The 20,847-nt window shown below is 40.2% G+C and overlaps 1 protein-coding gene across 1 annotated transcript; it reads left to right on the top strand.

Annotated features, from left to right (window-relative positions):
- Positions 1-1,401: 1,401 nt before the first annotated feature.
- On the top strand, positions 1,402-20,727 carry Gcat (Glycine C-acetyltransferase). Its single transcript, XM_080266933.1, has 8 exons — positions 1,402-1,933; positions 4,019-4,236; positions 6,455-6,556; positions 8,041-8,248; positions 9,164-9,347; positions 11,438-11,633; positions 18,040-18,217; positions 20,209-20,727. Exons 1-8 carry the CDS (start codon positions 1,909-1,911, stop codon positions 20,364-20,366), a joined length of 1,269 nt encoding a protein of 422 aa, XP_080123059.1. The 5' UTR covers positions 1,402-1,908; the 3' UTR covers positions 20,367-20,727.
- Positions 20,728-20,847: the final 120 nt, after the last annotated feature.

The raw sequence follows: 20,847 nt of genomic DNA on the forward strand, positions 1-20,847 counted from the left end.
TCTCTCCATTACCCCCCCCCCACCCTTTCTTCCTGAAGGTGTACCTTGTTTACCTCCTACCCTAGTTCTTCCCTTCTCCCTCTTTTCACTTTCCCTCCCTCTCCATCCCTTTTCTTTACCTCTTTTCCCCATTTCTGTTCCATTTCCCCCTTTTCCCTACCGACCGTTTAATTTTTGTTCCTTTGCTTATTTCCTCTTTCCCCTTCTCACCTTATCTTTCCCTTTTCCTTTCGGCCTTCTCCATTTCTCTCCATATTCTTCATTTTCTTTCACCTGTTTTTCCCATTGTCCTTTCCCCATTATTTTCTCATTTTTCATCTCTTCCCGATACATTTTCCTCTTCCCTCCCATTTCCTTTTGCATCTCGTTTTGTCTTTTCTCTCCGTTCTTTAGAATACTTCCCTGTCACTCGCCTTTCCTGATTTTCCCTGCATCTCACATCCCTCCCGCCTTCCTCCTCCCCCCCCCACCCCACTCCTAAGCTTCTCCCCTCAGATTTCTCATCCATTCCCCCTCCCCGTACCCCATCCCCCTGACCCTCTGTTTCTCTCCCTTCCCCTTCCCTACTGACAACTGTAACTTATCGCTAGCCTCCTTTTTCCCTTTTTTTCGGCTCCGCCTCCCCTCTCCCCATCTCTGCTTCTTGCCTCCCCAGTTCCTCACTTCTGTCAGTCACACTTCGCATCTTCCCCTCCCCCCCTGCCTCCCGTTCACTTGCCACTCCTCTCGGTGTCCTTCCTTTCCCAGCTTCCCTTTTCCCCCGTCCGCCTCTCCCTTCTTCCTAAATTGCCCTTTCTAGTTTCCACCCAGCCACCACGTTTTCACGCTTTATTTGTTTGCGAATCCTTTGAAGTGTGACAGAGTTAAAGGAGGGCGATAGCCTGTAATGTTTTGGCTACCTTTTTGTCATACTTAGGCATACAGCGTCTATCTTTATATATATTTGTTGCCTAGAAATGTGCTGTTGTAATGGAACTACAGTCCTAAGATGACGTAGTTTTCAGAGCGGAATTATTTCCGTCCAGCTGTAATATTTTCCCACTTTATTGTACGAATAGATTTATGTTAGGTTATTTACTCGACGTCGCTGTCTTGTCAAGCACCTGTACATAACATTTTCCTTTATTCCCTCGTATCATTTGCTTACCCCGCTTTCAGTCTGCTTACGACTAATAATAAAGTGTACTGTGTGAAGTGCTTGAGTTACAATTTTCGGTAGAGGTGTATATTTTTGGCGGGTATTGGGCACCAGTACTGTAAACTCACCGGGAGCCAAGAGCTCCCATTGGCCCTTGCAACAGCAGTAATGCCAACACGCACGCATCGCCCCCTTCACCTGTTTCTCAGACACTATATAGTCAGTCCTGTCTGTCACTCATTGGATGTGTGAATGATCTTGGTTATAGCCCTCTTCTTTTTTTCGTATTTTAATACACTCTGAGCTTGGGTTGCTCCCTAGACTTTTGTTGTGACGTGTGAAACTTCTTACGCAAGCTAGTTTGGCAAGAGTTTGGTTGCTGTTATCGTGCCAAAATAACACCGTGTACCTGCTTTCCATTTTCCATCTTAAAACCCCAAGCTTTATGGGTCATTTGATTCAATGAGGACTTTGCTGTGACCTGTAAACTTCATAACAGTTGACAGTGCCAAAACCACTTCCTGATCGTTTCAGCTGCGCCACTCATACAAGAAGTCTAGAACTTAATTTTTCCTTTAATTTAGCGACGATGAGGCTGTGAATTCTTTCTGTTAGATTTTCCTTTGGTATAGTGACTGGTGTTGGGTGGGGGAGTAATTTTTTTTTTTCAAGACCTGCAGATTAGTGGGTGTGACTGCCCGGCGGCGAGTGATCTTCAAAGGTACCTTCCCCAGCTCTGCTTCTCTTCAGTCTCCTTGTGCACACCGAAGATGGCGGCGGCTGTTCTCAGAAAAGGTTGGTGATGTTTGATTTTTATTGTGCTGAATAATTTGACATAGTATGGTATTGTTGTAGCAATAGTGTTTTATTGGGTTAATTATTTCACTTGTTCTTATCATCACTCGTTTCAACTTAGTGAGGTTAGTAATGTTGCCTAATGTTATGCCAGCATATATAGCTCAAACACCCATTATCGTAATAAAATGTTTCGATTAGTCAGTTATCGTCATAACTAGTAATTAATGCAGTTCATAATGAAAAAGCGGCTAGCAATACAGTTCTTAATTAATTGAACCTTACATTGTTTGCCATGAAGTGCTTGGAAGGCCAGGAATACAGCGTAGTTTATCAACAGTCCCCTTTGATATGGGTAATGCCTATTCATTCGTCTTTCAAACCTTCCAAAGTCAGTAGGAAGATCAAGCTAATTCTCAGCAGGTTGTAGTGATGCAAACCCAGATCACAAGTACTCAACCCCTGGTGAAAGTAGACCGTGCAGTCTATCAAAAAAGTAGCTGCATACATCGCGCGAAACAACCCAACACCACAGATGATGCCTGTTGCAAAATTCCACGTGAGGTTTCATAAGGAAGTCGTATACATCGCATGTTTGACGTTCCCTAGTCAATACTGATTTCATATCCACATTGAGATGACTGACTAAGCACCCCAGCACATCACAGTTTTTTTTTTTTTCCCCCCCGGCTGTACAAGCGTTGTGGTGTGGATGTGGATGTGATAGGAAGCGTTATGAGGAACACACTGAGGTGGTTTGGCCATGTGGAGAGGATGGAGGGTGAAAGACTGACGAAGAGAGTGTATGTGAGTGAGGTGGAGGGGGGAAGAGGGAGGGGGAGGATGAGGATGAGATGGAGGGATGGGGTGGAGAGGTATATGAGAGAGGGGGGTGTGAGTTGGGAGCAGGGCAGTGAAATGGCGGGGGACAGGGCGACTTGGAGGCGATTTGTTTGTGGCCACCCCAAACGGGATTGAGGCGTCTGGCAATAGATAGATAGATAGACAAGCTTTCACACACACACACACACACACACACACACACACACACACACACACACACACTCGTTTATACACGTGTGTAGTGAAATGGCTATATCCGCTAATGTTCACGCCTCAGTGAAGCCTTTGAACAAAGAGAATAAAAAGGCCAGTCCATCCCAAGACATTAGATCAAGTAACTTTGTTCCGCATGTGCCGTAACTTCACATTGTAACTTATTATATCCCATCTAACTTAACCCCTTCGGTTAAATCCTCATTCCCCACAAACTTCTTGTGTACCAATTAGGTCCTCTTTCTCCACTAACTCCTCATTCCCTTTGCAACTCCTCATTCTCCATTAACTCCTCATGTACCAACTAGCTCTTGATTCCCCACGTAACTCCTCATTCCTCACTAACTTCTCATTCCCCATGTAACTACCCATTTCTTCCTCCAAATAACTTCTCAGTTCTAGCTACGCCCTCATTCCCCACAACTCCACATTCCTGATCTAACAGTAAAAATGTGCAGCATTTTATGGAATAGAATGCTGTAGTTGTTGTAGCCATATGATGAAGTTAAATAGGTCAGAGTGGTGAAAGTTGGAAGAGGCTTTTGGATACAAGTTAATTGCACTGGCCGATGATGATAATGAATTTTGAGAGAGTACTGGTTGGACCATATATAACGCTCTTCTATTCTGCCAGGTGATTTTTTATGCCTTGTGGGAAGGACTTAGTCAATGTTATCAATGCTTGTCATGCATCATCTCTTAATTTCCAACTTCCATCGGACACTCTTGCCCACACCAGCATACTCAGCTGTCCTTGCAGCACACAATGTACCACCAGATGAGTTACTAGTGGAGCACTATTTACAGGTCACTCTGTGTACTGTAATAATCTTCATCAACTCTGCCAGACAACTTGTCGTGTTGTGGGGACCGATCATTCAGTGTTATCGGTGTCTGTCCTGCATCATTAATGAATTTCCTACGCCTGCACCAGCTCATTTAGCTGTCTCTGCAATATATTTCACCAGGTAAATCACTGATGAAGCACTATTTACAGACCATCCAATATACCAGTAACTTGTGGTGCAGGTGGGGTATGTCTGTGGAGGGGTGTCGTGGGAAGCCGTCTGAGTCACGCCCAGGCAGCCTGCAGAGACATCCTGGAAGGAGAGTTGGAGGGCATAAAGGCAGCTGGCACATGGAAAACCGAACGCGTTATCACCAGCAAGCAGGCTGTCACCATCAGAGTCCAGGGCCAACATGAAGGCATACTCAATTTCTGCTCCAACAACTACCTCGGGCTTTCTGTATGTTGGCTAAACAGTAGTGGTACTGTACAGAATATGTGGTGTACTGTATATGCCACCAATGGAAAGCATTGCAAAGTGTAAGGAAGAGAAGAAAAAATAATCAGAGAGTAGGAGAGGATGTGCTTGGATGTACAGTACCGTACTGCTTTATAGGATGCACATGATGAGAGCGGCAGAAAATGTGAATATAGTACGGTACTGTAGCCTGCCTGTAAGTGAAGTTGAACATAGGAGGGAGTGACAGTCTAAGAAGAGGTATGAGCTGGTGTGTTAATGTATGAAGATGTATGCACAGGGGTGAAAATGAAAAAGCACTGTCTCCTACTTATGTTTTAGATTATATTTTGATATTGTATTTAGAATTTTTTCTCATGTTCACCAGATAACAGAACTTTATTCTTGTGTATTCTGTGTAGTACCGGTATTGACCTCAGTATCTGTATTGACTTTTAGTATTCACTCATTAGAGGACAAACAGTCCATTTTGCATTACTTTGTTGGTGAAATTGTAATGCTTTTCTCCAGTTCCCCCTCCCCCCCTTTCCATCACACAGCACCAGTACAGTCAATCCTCGTAAATCGCATGTTCATAAATCACGGATTCATAAATCATGGCTATAGTCTCACCAATCTAAAACCAAGGTTTGGGTGGAGTCCAGCCGGGAATTTCCCGGCGTACAGCGTTGCCTTGTTTCCTATACTCTGATTGGCTAGTGGCTGACCTGACACCGTTAGAGGTCGCCGCTCACATCTCTCCACCTGGCCTGACATGACTTCACCCACTTCTGTGTGTGTGTGTGTAAAGACAAACTGATTTAAGTTATAAATATAACCAAAATAATGAATTTAAAAATCGCATTCTCTCTCTCTCATATAATTTATGATTCCCAGTATGGGCTTGGATGTTGCCGCTTGTGAGTGTTTTAACTTATTTATTTCTATTAAGAAAATAGTGTATGTTCTACTCATTCCTTCAAATTATATTATAAACGTAATTGTTATATTACTTACCCAACTTAGAACTACCATGAAAGTCGGTAAATGTAACTACATTTTTTTCAGCGCCACTGTAAAATATGTATGGCACGTTTCTTTATTAATGTACAAGAGCCATATGCATTACAAGTTTACCTTCCTTTGATATGCTAGAATACTTACGTTTATATTGTATTAGTATGTGTGTACCTATCTGTGATGCCTATTACATATATAACAGAATTTACTCATCGCTCGTTTACGAAGTATGGCATGGCTGCACCCAGTGCCAGACGCCACCCAAACCTTTGTTTTAAATTGGTGTGACTATAGGTGGCTGTCAGACTGCCGGCAACCGTAAATCACTAAGTCATGAAAATCGCGGATATAGGCACCCAAGTGGGCCTTTTCTGAGGAGAACCGTAAACCGTGGCATTCAAACTGAAAATTGTGACCCAATAACCAATCACCGCGCGTCCCTGGTGGCATATGTGCATACTAATGCCACCATGTTGTTGTTGTTCTTGTTCCGCCAGTCCGCACACTACAGACCGTTGCCGTGGAGTACGAGAGTTACCTGCCTTTTTTGTGCAACTTTCCCCTGCCTCCTACCTGCCATGGCCCCTCCCAACCCCCGAATGAAGCGCTCTAAGCAGAATGGCATCAAGAAGCTGCCGCAGTTGTCGTACAGTCAACGTTTGGAGCTCATTTGTCTTGTTGAGAGGGGAGAGAAGTTTTCAAAGCTGGCGAAAGAGTTTGGGAAGAACAAGTGCTGAGAGGTTCTAAGTTCTTCCCAACACCACCCCTCTCCATTCACTTAAGCAATTTCATCATAGGATTAAGGTGAGATCCCTTAATACATGCACTGAATATTCCTAAATTTGTATGTTTGTGTTTGATGGTGCCTAGATAGGTGTAGGTAGGGTGCTGTGGGGGTGAGTTGGCCAAAGTCCAGACCCAAATTAATTTTTCACAGAGTTATTATTCATAAATCACAGAATTCATAAATCACGGCAGTGGTCCAGACCCAAATTGCCGCGATTTACGAGGATTGAGTGTGTTTTCGTATCCATGATGTTCAGTATAGTACATTACATCTTAAATGTAATTAGGGTCATAATAGTTTTTATTGAATTGATCTTATGCAGTATATCTGAAAGATACTGTGTACCTTGCATAAACTTAATAGAAAACAAGACCGTTTGGTAGCTTTTGGACAAGTTTTGCCTGGTGTTCACAGAGCCATCCTGAGGTGGTGCAGGCAGGGAAAGATGCCCTTGATAAATATGGGGCAGGACTTTCTTCAGTGCGCTTCATCTGTGGTACACAGGACATTCACACGGTAAGTCTGTGGGATAAAGAGAAGGATGGATTTTTTTTCTTGAACATTTTGAATGCTGGAGGCATGCCACTGGAATCATTTTATGCTAAAGTAAGCCTTTGGAGATTCAGAGTTGCCTTCAGCATCTGAACTGGTGGAGATAGGAAGGATAAACAAGAATAACTGTTTAAAATTAGGTGGAGCACTCAGAATGCAACACCCACACCCTACAGTTAGGCCAAGGATATCAACTTTGACCTTACCCTGTGACCCTAATGTTCCCTAGTTGTTCTCAGAATCATATTAATTCATCCCTGCTTGACCCTCAGCCCATTCAGTAAGTTTGGTTGAAATGGAATCAGAATTGTTTTACTAAACTGTGCCCTGTGACTTCAACATTTGAACTCCTTTTCTCAAAATCAGATCACTTCAGCCTTGGCTAAGTGTTAACCATTCTATCAAGCTTTGTCCAAATAATTTCAAAACTGAATTATACTGTTTCCCAGCTGACACACACACACATGCACGCATGCATGTGCGCGCACACACACACACATATATATATATATATATATATATATGACAAGCAGTACAATACACCCACTGCACTACTGTGCACTTGGGAATAAAAAGTCATAACTGAACATGTATTTTTATTAGAGATGGTCATAAGTAAGCAAAACTTGGTACCCTAATCAGTTCCTGGGATTTCAGAGCAGTTTATGAAGAAACCAGATTGTAAAATATTTAACCATTCTCTACTCTGATGATGCATTATAAAATTTAATCATTCCTACCCTTGGATGATTTTGTTTGGGAAAACCCTCTTATATTGCAGGTGTTAATGAAGGCCATCTTTAACCCTTCAGATTTGGAAAATTTTAATAAGCTGACTGATATTCTTTGAGGATACCATAAAGAGTTGAAAATATGGCCTCAGGTTTGAGTTAATAAAAAATTAAGAAGTAACACTGAGTGACAAGCCAAATGGTTTCTTGTACACCAGGATACCATTTACAATGCTGGATGGTAACCATATATCAAAATTATGGCACCTGGTGATTTAGTGGGCAATTTAGGTGCTCCAGTTGGATTGAGCTGGTGCAGGTTTATATCCAAGGTGTGGTTTGGATTTATTGCTCATGTAATGCCACTCGGATGAGTGAGGCTGGTCACTCTTATCTTAAATGTTAGGACCAACTTGCCTAGCCCTGGGCTGCAATGCTTCTCTTGGGGCAACACTGGATTAGCTGATGAATGAATGAAACAACTTTTGCATAGTATAGGATTATCCATTTTAATGTACTGTACCTGTAGCTGCTTGCATTTACATTCTAGCAGCTCTGCTTGATTGATGAGTGAATGGAAGGGTGGCTCATTGGATTGGGCAAACTTGGGCTGTCTGGATGTTGCTACTCCTCACCCTGCCCTTGTGTGGGAAAGGAGGTCCAGGTGATGATGATGATGATGTTCATTGTCTAATTTGTCCTGTTTTCATGTTTCAGGAATTGGAAGGAAAGATAGCCAAGTTCCATAACCGTGATGATGCCATCCTGTACGCATCATGTTTTGATGCCAACGCTGGCTTGTTCGAGATTCTCTTGACCCCAGAAGATGCTGTGCTGTCCGATGAACTAAACCATGCCTCAATCATTGATGGTATCAGGCTTTGCAAGGCACGAAAGTTTAGATATCAACACAAGAATGTGCAAGGCAAGTTAGGCTATGTCTTTATTTAGTGTTATTGTTTTATTAAAGAAGGGAAGATATTGTTAAAAGTATTGAAAAGTAATCGGCTTGAGCTGAATTTACTTTTGTCTCATATTTCACCTACATATTGTCTCATACTTCACTTACATTTTGTCCTGTGATTTTTACACTGGAAGATAATTTAACTGACAAGGGGTCAAGCTGGCTGGATGAATATGTACAGAGGAATGTATGACAAAGGTTTGACACCACTTTTTAACTTGACTGTTGTTGGATTGACTTTGTCCGATAAGTACCAGTTATTACGAAGCTGTGTTTGGACTGGTGTACCTGTCAGGTGGACCAAGGGTTCAGGGGGCTTGAATGATGAATGAATGCATGTTTGACGCATTTCATTGGGCATGCTGTTGATTAGATCTTTCGTTATCAGGCTCTTTCCTTTTGCGAGCTTTCTGTATCCTACATCAACCCAACTTGAATGTAAAAATGAGGCGAGATAATGGTGATGAATTGATTCTAGTACTGTTTGTACATTTGAGCCTCATGTAAGCTTTATTAATTTCCATCAGTACGATACAGTAGATGTTTGATCATTTAAAGCACCAGTCAGAGTGACCATCATGTGCTTTGCATGCATTATTTTGATTATACACTAGATTGTTGAAGATATTTCTGTCATGGAATGCCATTAGGGACAAAGGCTGGTCATATATCCGTATACCTGTATGTTGCTGGAGTATAGTATAGGTAGCCTAACCTTGGGTTTCTATGCCTTGAAGGGAGTAGTGTGGGACTTTTTTTTTTGTAGGGGATTCTTGCACCTCAAAGGGGGTAGTGTCGGACTTTTTTTAAAATTTTTCTAAATACATAAAAACACTGTAATCTTTAAAGTTTGCACTCTCTTTCCTAACATGGTAGACCTGGAGGCTAAGCTTTTGGAGTGCCAAGATGCTCGGATGAAGCTGATTGTGACTGATGGAGTGTTCAGCATGGATGGCAATGTGGCACCACTGCCAGAGATATGTAGTTTGGCTGACAAACACAACGCTTTAGTCTTCGTTGATGAGTGCCATGCTACTGGCTTCTTTGGTGCCACTGGAAGGTCAGCCGTTGTAAATTGACTTTGAGGTGTACATTATTTTTGAAGTGTAATATTTGTTTGCAAACAGTGACCCTTCATTTTGCACAATCAGGGTTTGTACAATATTTTCAGAGTGTAATATGTTTGCAAACAATTACTCTTCATTTTGCATAATCAGTGTATCACTCACAACTACCATGCAAATGGAATCTGCACAAAATGGGGTGCCAAAACCCATTGTTTATTAGCTAGTGGGAAAGAGGATATATTTTTTTTTCTAAAGTATTATGGCCTTTTGAAAATTTTTTATTGCTGTCAGGTACACCGCATTAATCATCATAGATTAAATAAAGTGATAAGTGACATAAGTGGTTGTAATTGTTGATCTCCCCTGGCCTGTCTGGCTGAACAGACCCATCAACGACAGGCACGCAGCTGGCTTTGCAGGGTTGTCCCATGCAATGAACCAATGTTCTCTTGAAGCTGACAGCACCTCACCACAGGAAAAGGGTGGAGGTTTGGTTCCCAGAGGGACGCTGCATTTGTGTCTCCACCCAGTTAGCAGGGGTGCCATGGTAGGCTCTGCATCATCCCGTTATTTGGTTACATAGTTACCAGCCAGCGTTGTGAATGGTTTCCTGGTGGTAGGTGGTGGCAACCACCATCCACTCACTTGCTGTAATGCTGCCTACTTTTCCCTCACTGTTATCATTTATTTTCTGTGTGTGTCCTCCTCTCTCCTACTTCACTCTTTCCATCCTCTCTGTTTTTATCACTTTTCTTTCTTCTTCAGGTAGCTTTACTCGGAGTGACAAGCTTAATGGTTTCCTGTAACCCAGGAAACCATTCTCAACAAATAAATTATATTTTTTGTCTACGGTAATATGATAGTTCGTAAAGTGCACAAAACTTGCAGACCAGACTTTATTAGCACTGAAAGGCACAGGGGTCTTGATGTTCCTAGTGTTGATGGCTTTTCCACATACTTCTCTAGGTTTAAAATGAACAGAAGGACTGTCAGCTTTTCTTATATTTTTCTAATCATCCACCCAAATGCAGTCAGTTTCCATGCAGATGGAATCAAGACTATGTATTTTTGATACTGCATAATTTTTTTTTTTTTTTTTTTTTTTTTTTTTAATAAAGATGTGCAGAATGATGGGCCACTGTAATTGTTTTTGAGATGTAAAGTCATCATCTACCTTGTCTTTGTGTAGGTAGTTTTTAGGGACAATATACTGTACTGGTACTGTATTTTAAGTGTTGATTGCATTAAATACTGTATTCAAGGGATCTGAATGATCTGAAAATGATTTGTCTGACCTACTTCACTGGTCATACAGCTGACTGTTCCCCTACAGTCTTGCACTCTTTACCCCTTAACAATTGTTGACTTAATACATGGGTTTAATTTGTCCCTGTATAGAGTACAACACTCATGTGTGGGGAGACTGTCCACATACAGCTCTTCTCAACAAGGTGTAGTCAAAGGCTTTTCATCTCATTAAATCTCCTCCTTTTACTGGCCCCCTTCTCCCTCTGTCTCTTCGCTGCGCTCTTGCATCTTTATCACTTTGTAACTTCAGTGGTCACTGCTCCTCTGAACTGTCTGCTTGCATCCCTTCTCATCTACGGTGGGCAACACCGGTCCAGCAACAAAGTCTCTTACCCTTTTCTGTCCAACTCTCTAATGCAAGAGTTAATTGTCACTCCCAGTCCTTCACGTATGCAACAGGGCAGCCCTGGAACTGTTTCCCTTTGTCTGTACGAGTATTTTCTATTGCCTGTGATCCCCAATCTCTCAAACGCAGTGTGTCCAGGCATCTCAAAATGAATTGATCTTGAATGTGGTTCTGTTATCTTGTTTTTGTTTTTTCTGGGAGGGACAGTCTTGTGGACTCCTGGCCTTTGGTTCATTCTTTCTTTGCGGGGGGGACTCTTTATTTGTCTGTGGATCTTGCACGATCTCATCCATGAGTAGGAAAAATATATCAAGATGAGTATGTTGATTATTTGAACAGTACTTTGTGCTTGCTTTTGGCAGGCAAGAATAAACTAATTACTATGTCATCGAATTGAAGAAGTTAATGGATAAATGAATGTTCTGGCAGGGGAACGGAGGAACACTTCGGCCTTGGCTCAACCCGTGTGGACATCATCAATAGCACACTGGGCAAGGCTCTGGGTGGTGCTGCGGGAGGCTATACAACGGGACCCAAGCAGCTCATCGCTCTCCTGAGACAGCGTGCCAGGCCGTACCTCTTTTCAAACTCTGTTCCCCCACCAGTGGTCGCATGTGCTAGTAAGGTCAGTATATGATATTGCAGTATTTTTTGGCCACCCTCAGACATTTTCTGGTCATAATAGTAGCTACTGTATATTCATAAAACCCCTATTGTATACTTATACCTTCATTATGTACCAGTATTTAAGTCATAGAAAAATTGACTATTGAAGTTCCATTGCTAGGTACAGCATAAATCTGTCCATAGTCAGACGCTTTAATCCCGTAAAGGGAGGCCACAAACAAATCGCCTCCATGTTGCCATGCCCCCTGTCATTTTGTTGCCCTTCCCCCAGCTCACACCACCCTCTTATATACCTCTCCACTCCATTCCTCCATCTCTTCCTTGGACTCCCCCTCCCTCTTTCCCTCCACCACATCTATACACTGGCCTCGTTAGTCTTTCGCTCTCCATCCTCTCCGCATGGCCAGACCACCTCAGTGTATTTCTCCTAACTTTCTGTTGCATCACACCTAACCACAATGCTCCATCACTTAAGTATAAACCTAATATAATATTTCCTCCGACTCAGAATACTGGTTGTATGAAAGAAAGCGATAATTTGTAACATTGCAGTTGCCTGCAAGTTATCTACCTTTCCCTTTCTTCTGGTTTATCTGATTATTATTAGTAATGATTATTAATCACCAAATTTTTTTTAATGTTAATACTTACTGTTTATTTTTTCTTGAAAACTGTTTAAGGCAATATGTAGGCAAGAAAATATTGAAACTCATTCGTTTGATGGAGTTCAATCCGGGCGATATTTTTCTCCTAATGTTTAGTGGGTAATTAAGGCACTCCAGTTGGATTGAGCCTATGTAGGTTTATCTCCAAGGGGTTGTTGGGATTTATTGCTCATGCAGTGCCACTCAGGGGTAAATGAGGCTGGTCACACTTATCTTAAATGTTAGGACCAACTTGCCTAGCCCTATGCTCCTACGCTCCTTATGGGGCAACATAGGAGTGAATGATGGATGGATGGTTCTGTTTTGTCAGCTAACTCTCATGTACATAAAATCTAGATTTCTGCCTAATTGTGTTACTGTATTTTAATCCTATCAGGTTTCTGGGCCAGGCAGATTATGTCTATGCTAGAGTCAGCCCCTCTTGCGCTGGCCTACGTCTTCGTGCCACAGTATTATTCTTTGATTGCTCTGTGTAAATACACTTTTCGTGATAGAATGATGATTTTGGTGTCATTTTAAAGCTGAATAGTCATACTTTATCATAATACAGTATATTGAAAAAAGGAAAACAAAGAAAATAAAAAGTCAAAATGACAAGTTGCAGTTAAGTGAAAACCAAAAATTTTATACCTTGCTGTACAAAAAAAAAAACTAATAAAGATATATGATTCTGGTTTAAACCATGCAGAACTAACAATAAATTACCATTACAGTGATATACAGATTATGGTTATTTCAGTATTTTATTGCACAGTAAAGTGAAAGGAAAAAGATGCACAATTTTTTATGAGTCTTGGCCACATATTCGCTTTGTGACCTTTTTCTTTGATTGGTCAGTGTAAATACTGTACACTTTTTATGATACGATGCTGATTGTGGTGGTATTTTGAGGTTGAGTAGTTGTACTGTATTGTAGTACAGTATATTCAAAAAAGGAAAACAAAGAAAATAAAAAGTCAAAATGAGTTGAATTTAGGTGAAAACCAAAAATTTTATTCCTTACTGTAGAAAAAGTCAAAAAAATAAAAATAAATAAATAAAATAGTGAAGATATATAAATCTGGTTTAAATCATGCAAAACTACAATAAATTACCTTTACAATGATATATAGAGTATGGTTATTTTTGCATTTTATTGCACAGTAAAGCAAAAGGAAAAAAGGGTCAAAAATTTTTATGAGTCTTGGCAGCTTATTCGCTTCACGGTCTTTTTTCTTTGGTCGGTCAGAGTAAGTACACTCTTTATGGTAGGATGCTGGTTGTGGTGTTATTTTGAATGTGAATAGTTGTACTTTATCATAGTATTCTCAAGAAAGGAAAACAAAGAAAATAAAGTCAAAATGATGTGTTGAAGTTAAGTGAAAACCAAAAATGTTATACCTTGCCATAGAAAATATTCAGCAAGAAAAAAAGCTGTATACCAGTAGATCTGGTTTAAACCATGCAAAACTACAAAACTACTGTCCACCACGCACAGAGCAAGCATTCTGCGACCTCATGCCCGAGTCTCTTTTGTTATGATGCATAGACGCAATTTACAGTGAATATTTTACAAAAGAATCTTAAAATGACGCATAAACGAGTCATTGGAATCTCTGAGGTTGGATTTGAAATGACTCTAAAACATTCTAAAACGCATCATCGGAATATCAAAGGGTTGATGAGTGACAGTGGAAGACGTTACAGTAAAAGTCCAATTATTCAGCAACTGATTACAGTATTCGGTAGATCCGATATTTCGGCAGTTTTGAGAAATAGTCCCATTTACAAAAGTCTTTGATTGTCCAGCAGATATTCCGAATCATTTTGATAGTCCAGGAGGTGTTATCTGTGACTTGTAGGCCTACTGTGTCATTACACTTGTATGTGTTCACTAATTTCTATGTTTTTTTCGGATTCAGTTATACTTTAGTATTGTACTGATTACAGTATTGTACAGTATCATACAGTACAGTAACTGCCTTCCCCCTGGAAAAAAAAAAGAAAAAAAAATAGCGAGGGTTACGTTCCAAACCCCCTCCCCAGTTCTTGACATTTGCTAATTCTTGACACCTTCCTAAAAATGACATTTACCGGTAATTGCGTAGCCTGTGAACCATTGATACTGTAATGCATTACTCATAAATAAATTTTTCATGTGAAACCTTTTTCCCTGTTGTTTTTAGCTGTTTGGCTGTGACAACTCTTGTTTAATTCGTAAGCATAATGGCGGAAGAGACCATCTTAAGTGTTTAATTAAACCTAACCTAACCTAGTTTAACTCTACCTAACCTACAGTTGGGAAATTGGGAAATTAACTCCATCTATGAGTTTTTTTTTTTTTTTTTTTAATGCAAGGAAGAAGGAACCAAAGGCCATGAGCCTGCAATAACAGTTCCCTCCAAGAGAAAAACAAAATACAAGAGAGAGCCAAATTCAAGATCCGATCATTTTGAGATGCCTTCGTTTGAAAGACTGGAGATCATAGGAAGCAGGAATTACAGACAGAGGGGGACAGTTCCAGAGTTGACCTGTTGCATAAATGAAGGATTGGGAGTAACAGTTAACTCTTGCATTAGAGAGTTGGACAGAAAAGGGATGAGAGTTTGCTGCTAGATGGGTGCGACGCGCCTGTCGTAGAGGTGGAGGAATGCATGCAGACAGTTCAGAGGAGCAGTGACCATTGAAGTAGCGGTAGAAAAGAGATAAAGATGCAACAGTGCAGCGAAGAGACATAGGTTGAAGGGAGGAGGAGAGTTAATGAGACGAAAAGCCTTTGACTCCACCCTATTGAGAAGAGCTGTATGTGGGGAGCCTCCCCACACATGAGAGTTGTACTCCACACAGGGGCAGATAAAACCTCTGTATTGAGTCAACAATTGTGCAGGGGTAAAGAAAGAATGGAGTTGGCTTAGCACACCCAATCTCTTGGAAGCAGATTTTACAAGAGATGTAATATGATCTTTCCAAGATAATTCCTGAGTAAATGAAACCCCAAGCATGTTCAAGGATGATGCAGAATTAAGCTGAATATTATTAAACATTAGTGGGTATACCTGTGGAAGAGTTTGTCAGGTTGATAGGTGTAAGAACCGAGTCTTAGATACATTAAAAACAACCAGATTATTTTTACCCCCGTCAGAGATATGAGCCAAGTCAGACATTAAGTGTGTCATGGCCTCATTCCTTGTTTGTTGAAGTAACTGCTGAGATGGGCGTTGCGGGAACCGAATGGAAAGGTGAAGGGTGGAGTCATCAGCATATGAGTGGATAGGGTTAGATGTACAGCTTAGAAGGTCATTGATGAATAAAAGGAAGAGAGTTGGTGATAGGACAGAGCCCTGAGGAACACCACTTTTGATAGATCTAGGAGAAGAATGATGGCCGTCTACAACAGCGGCTATAGAACGACCAGAAAGGAAGCTAGCAATGAAGGCACATAGAAGGATAGAAACGGTAAGAGGGCAGTTTGGAAATTAAAGATTTATGCCAGACTCGATCGAAAGCCTTTGAGATGTCAAGTGCAATGGCAAAGCTTTCGCCAAAGTCCCGAAAGGAGGATGACCAGGAGTCTGAAAGGTAGGTGAGAAGATCGCCAGTGGAGCGTCCCTGATGGAACCCGTACTGACAATCAGAAAGAAGGTTGTGATAAGGAAGATGCCTTAAAATTTTTCTATTGAGAATTGACTCGAAAACTTTTTTTTAGCTTCCTAAACCCATCCAGTGATTCACTGATTCACAGAAGAATTCATAAAATTACTGTGCATGTGCGATATGAGCGATAACATTTGAGATTAAGCGGCTGCCTCACTGCTTGGATGGTAGTGTGGTGTCGTGTAAACATACTAGTGATCTTCGTTCCCTTCCCATAATTGTTCACAGTTTTGTATAGCTCGCGCTAACTCAGCGTCACTGACACGGGTACTGTGAAGGGTTGTTCAGCACTGGGGGTTATCAAGGGGTTAATAGAATACTGTACACATTACTGTTTGCATGAATACTCTCTTGCACATATACACACAAAAATGAACAAAAGAATGAGCGCTAAATGTACGTTTAACTTTCAGCAGAAAGACTTTACCTATTCAATTCATAGTCCTCCAGTTTCTGTATTTTCCAATTATTTTGTTTTAAGAAATCGTTAATTAGTGAAGTCGTAAAATATGAGTTTGGCAGTTATGGGGTTCCACTGTATACAGTACAGTACTCAATACAAACATATTTGTAATAATATAAGTAGTGATGAGTGTTCGCTAATACGTATAAACTACTGAGTGGGTATCATCTCGGCAGTTTAGGAAGTGTTATCTGTGACTTGTAGGTCTACTGTTTCATTACACTTGTATATGTTCACTGATTTTTATATTTTTCAGATTCAGGTATAGTACTTATTGATTACAGTATTGTACATTATCATACAGTATACAGTACTCACTCCAAACACATATGTAATATGTAAGTAGTGATGACTGTTCACCAATATATATAAGGTACTGAGGGGGTAGGTTTTTCGATTATTCGGCAAATCTGATTACTCGGCATCGGCCTGGTCCCGTAAATGCCAAATAATTGGACTTTTACTGTACACTTTTATGGATAGAGAATGCACTGAATAGTATATCAGAGCGTATTGTGTCCTTAGTTTTTTGTAACTACTGATTTGTGTATAATATATAGAATTATTCACAGGTTTTCTTTCGTACGTTTTGTTTCTGCATCCAGGACAATGGTACTGGAGGGTTATGCTTTAATGTGGTGACACTGGTATAATTGGGTGGCCCTGCTGCCTATTTAAACAAATATTCTTTAGCTCCATTCCACTCCTTAGAGAAGGATGTTGGACTGCTGGAGAAGGGCAGCTTCAGTCTGTAGTCCACCAGCTTCTTATTCAGATGGTCCTTGGGCTTTAACAATATCAGTAACCATACCACAGAATCCATGAATTCTGTGACTTTCTGAACACATAAAGAACATTAGTGTAAAGGTATATCATAAACCTGGTGTCTTAGAAACACAGGCACTGGTAATGGTAGAAACAGTTCTTCAGGGTCACTGAAAACAGTATACTGTAATATACTGTACAGAGATAACAAATATAGATCACGTGCACCAAGAAACAAATATACTCCCAGCCAAGGACCACATGAATGTTCATGTTGGAGGTAAGAGGTATACGATTCTTTACTTCAGCACAGGATCCATGCTCTCTCTCTCTTACTTTATGCTCCAGCCACAAAGAAATAAAAAAAAAATTACAACTTCCCAGCACTATAAAGGATTACTACATCATCATCATCTCCTCCTTTGCCCGACACTATACATTGCAGACATTTGCTCAAACACTTACGGTAACAAAAACCTCCTGGCAAAGAACATCCTTCATTAACTTCTGTTAGGCATTCCACAAAAATTACTCATTCCAGAGAGACATGAGTGCACCTAGCCAAACTATGATAAGCCACTGTACCCTGTTCCAATCCCAGTACAAAATGCAATTCATAAACTATCCAATGTGAGCTCACTGTAATGCAGTTCCTCCTACCACAGCACAATCACCTGGTGCATCTCAGTGTCTTAATACAGGTAATCCATCAATGTAAACTCAAGAAAAAAGCTGTGGGAGTGCCTAGCTTCAGTAGCTGGTTTCTTGCAGTCCATCACATTCATGTCCAGATGAGACTGGGTTCACAACAGCAGCAGCAATCTTATCCCATCATATTATCTAGGAATAAGTGTTAGGATGATGATGATGATTTACAGGTGTTCGACCTTCTTCTTGGAAGTGCGGGCTTTGCTGAAAAAGTTCAGGCCAACACTGACAGATTCAGATCACAGATGACTGATGCTGGGTTTACAGTTGCTGGAGAAAACCATCCAATCTGTCCTGTCATGTTAGGAGACGCTCGCCTGGCATCCACATTTGCTGACCTGATGTTAGGTAGGAACATTTTGTTTTTGTGCTGCTATATAACATGTAACTTGGCTGATCCCCAAGTCACTAAGCTTCTTTGGTCGAGACAGCTCTAGAATTCTATTTTGGTTAATCCTAAACTGTTTTATTCCGCTGAAAGTTGTTGTTGCTTAATCCCAGTCAGTCTGGCTGGGCAGACCTGTTGACCACAGGTTAGGTAACTTCCGTGGGGCTGCTCTGCTGGTACAGTACATACACCGTGTAGGGAACTAATGCCCCTGTGTAATAGAAACCATGGGATTCCAGGAACATTACCAAGGGTGATTAGGTAACATCCCTGGTTTCTCTCTCATGGCACCTGGTGGTTTAGTAGGTAATTAAGGTACTCCAATCAGATTGAGTCTGTGTAGGTTTATATCTAATGGGTCGTTGGGGTTTCTTGATCATGTAATGCCACTCAGGGATAGGTGAGACTGGTCACTCTCACCTTAAATGTCAGGACCAACTTGCCTAGCCCTAGGCTCCTATGCTCCTCATGGGGCAGCTTAAGATTGGATGATGGATGGATAGATGAAGAATAAAACACAAAGTGCTAATTTTGAAATCAAGTGTCTAAGTAAAGATTTTTTTTTTCTTTATAAATACTGCATAGGATCTCCCAATCCCTAACCATACTTAACCCTGTCTTTTTTTTTTTTTTTTTTTTTTTTTAACTACTACTACTGCCAGACAAGTTCATTCAATTCAGGGTATAGTAAGGAATGGTTTAATGAAGGCTGTATGTAAGTTCTCTGTCCAAATCCAAATCCAGTAAAATCACCTGGTGGTGGCACTAACAGAATGTAAAATTGGTCATGAAAGTAAAGTGGTTAATCCCTTCAGTCCAATGACTTTTCATTGTATTCATGCTGTCTCCGGACTATTTTATTAAACTCAAGAGAGGCTTCTTGAGTTGGAGGAGTTAACTATATAACCTTCATTTTATATATATGTTTGTATATATATATATATAATAATTATGAGGGCTCTTCTTAAGTTAATAAAATACTCTGGAGGCAGTAAGAGCAAAGTAAAAAGGACAGCACTGGATTGAAGGGAATTAAAACCTTAATCGTGGATACCCTACACTCCTGAAGGTGAGGCAACATAAGATTGGATGTGGGATGAGTGGTCGGTGGAAAACAGGAGATGAAAGCATGTTAACTGAGCGGTCACCATATTTTGATTTCAAGGAGCAATGAGCTTCATTTAATTTGTACTGATACACTGATAATTTCATTTACTTCTATAACCATTTCAGCCTCCAGTTGTTTTGTAAATTACTACAGTTCCAGCTTGCCAGTCCTAAGATTCTTCCTTCTTACTAGAGTGGACAGAAATCATTTGGCCTACATCATGAAACAATGATATGTGGGTTATTACATTAGTGTCTTCAAAGATCCTTGCGATAGTTAAACCTTGTATTGCCAAATGTAATGATTAATTCGGGTGCAACTAACTCAGAGGTATCTCTTGCATAATGATGATCCACTTAATTTCACTTTAACAATTCTAATTATTTACACTTTGGTGGGTTAACAATACCTAGTATTTGTATTAATATAAGCTCTGTGAGGCTAGAGTACATAATATTTTTTTAGCAGTTAAATGAGTGATTTGTGCATAAAATTGCAGCATTGCTGGAAGTAAATGTTAAGTGCAGTTTGACCTGGCAAGTCCTTACCATTATAGTATCTGAAGTGTATTACAGATATACTGTAATTATTTATGTATTACGATTTATATTCATCTGCAGTTGTTGAAAGTCATAGGGTGTGGTGTTTAAGGTTTGAACTAAATTTAAGTCTGTTTTGGACTTGCATTAGGTAGAAGTATTCATCATAGTACCAACCTAGGGATCCCCATAATTAAATCCCAACTGAAATGATAATCTGATGTGTCCTCATTTTTACAATTTTGGGTTGTTGGTCCCATCAGTAAGTTAATTTTAAAATATTTTTTTTCATCTCTCTGAACAGAAAAAGGAATATTTGTCATTGGCTTCAGCTTCCCAGTAGTTCCTAAAGGTAAAGCAAGAATTCGGGTTCAGATCTCTGCATCTCACTCTTTTGAGGACATCGACCGCACTGTTGAGGCTTTCAAGCAGGTTGGCAAGAAACTGGGTGTTATTAGTTAGTACAGCTACCAGTATTCTACGTGTGTTCACAATGTGAAAGAACAACTTTATTAAGTTTGTGATATACTTTTCGGTAAACTTAAAAACTCATAATTGCACTTTTCCTCCTAAGGTTATATTGTCTTTATCACCACAGGTACAGGATTGACATTCATTTTAACTAAAAGTTGTGTACCATGTTAAGTACTATAATATGTATTAAATTCATAATTATTAAAAGTACAGTATAGTTTGCATGAAGCCAGTTGGTGATGAGTACGGATTTATGTTAAAGACCTCAATTGGTTGATGATAGCTAATGGATTATTGGAAGTGTGATTGTAGTGTCAAACATCATGAAACTACAGTATTAAATATTTTATAATTTAAACTGTTGCCTCTTTGTTTCTCCTTATACCTAGTATGGTGTAATTTCTTCAGACTACTATTTCAGAAATTCAATATCTTGAGTGGATAAAAGTTTTATTGTTAGATTATAAGT

The sequence above is a fragment of the Coenobita brevimanus genome, chromosome 22, assembly GCF_032717465.1.
Source record: "Coenobita brevimanus isolate Jiangsu-jjx chromosome 22, ASM3271746v2, whole genome shotgun sequence".
In the NCBI taxonomy this organism is placed as follows: domain Eukaryota; kingdom Metazoa; phylum Arthropoda; class Malacostraca; order Decapoda; family Coenobitidae; genus Coenobita; species Coenobita brevimanus.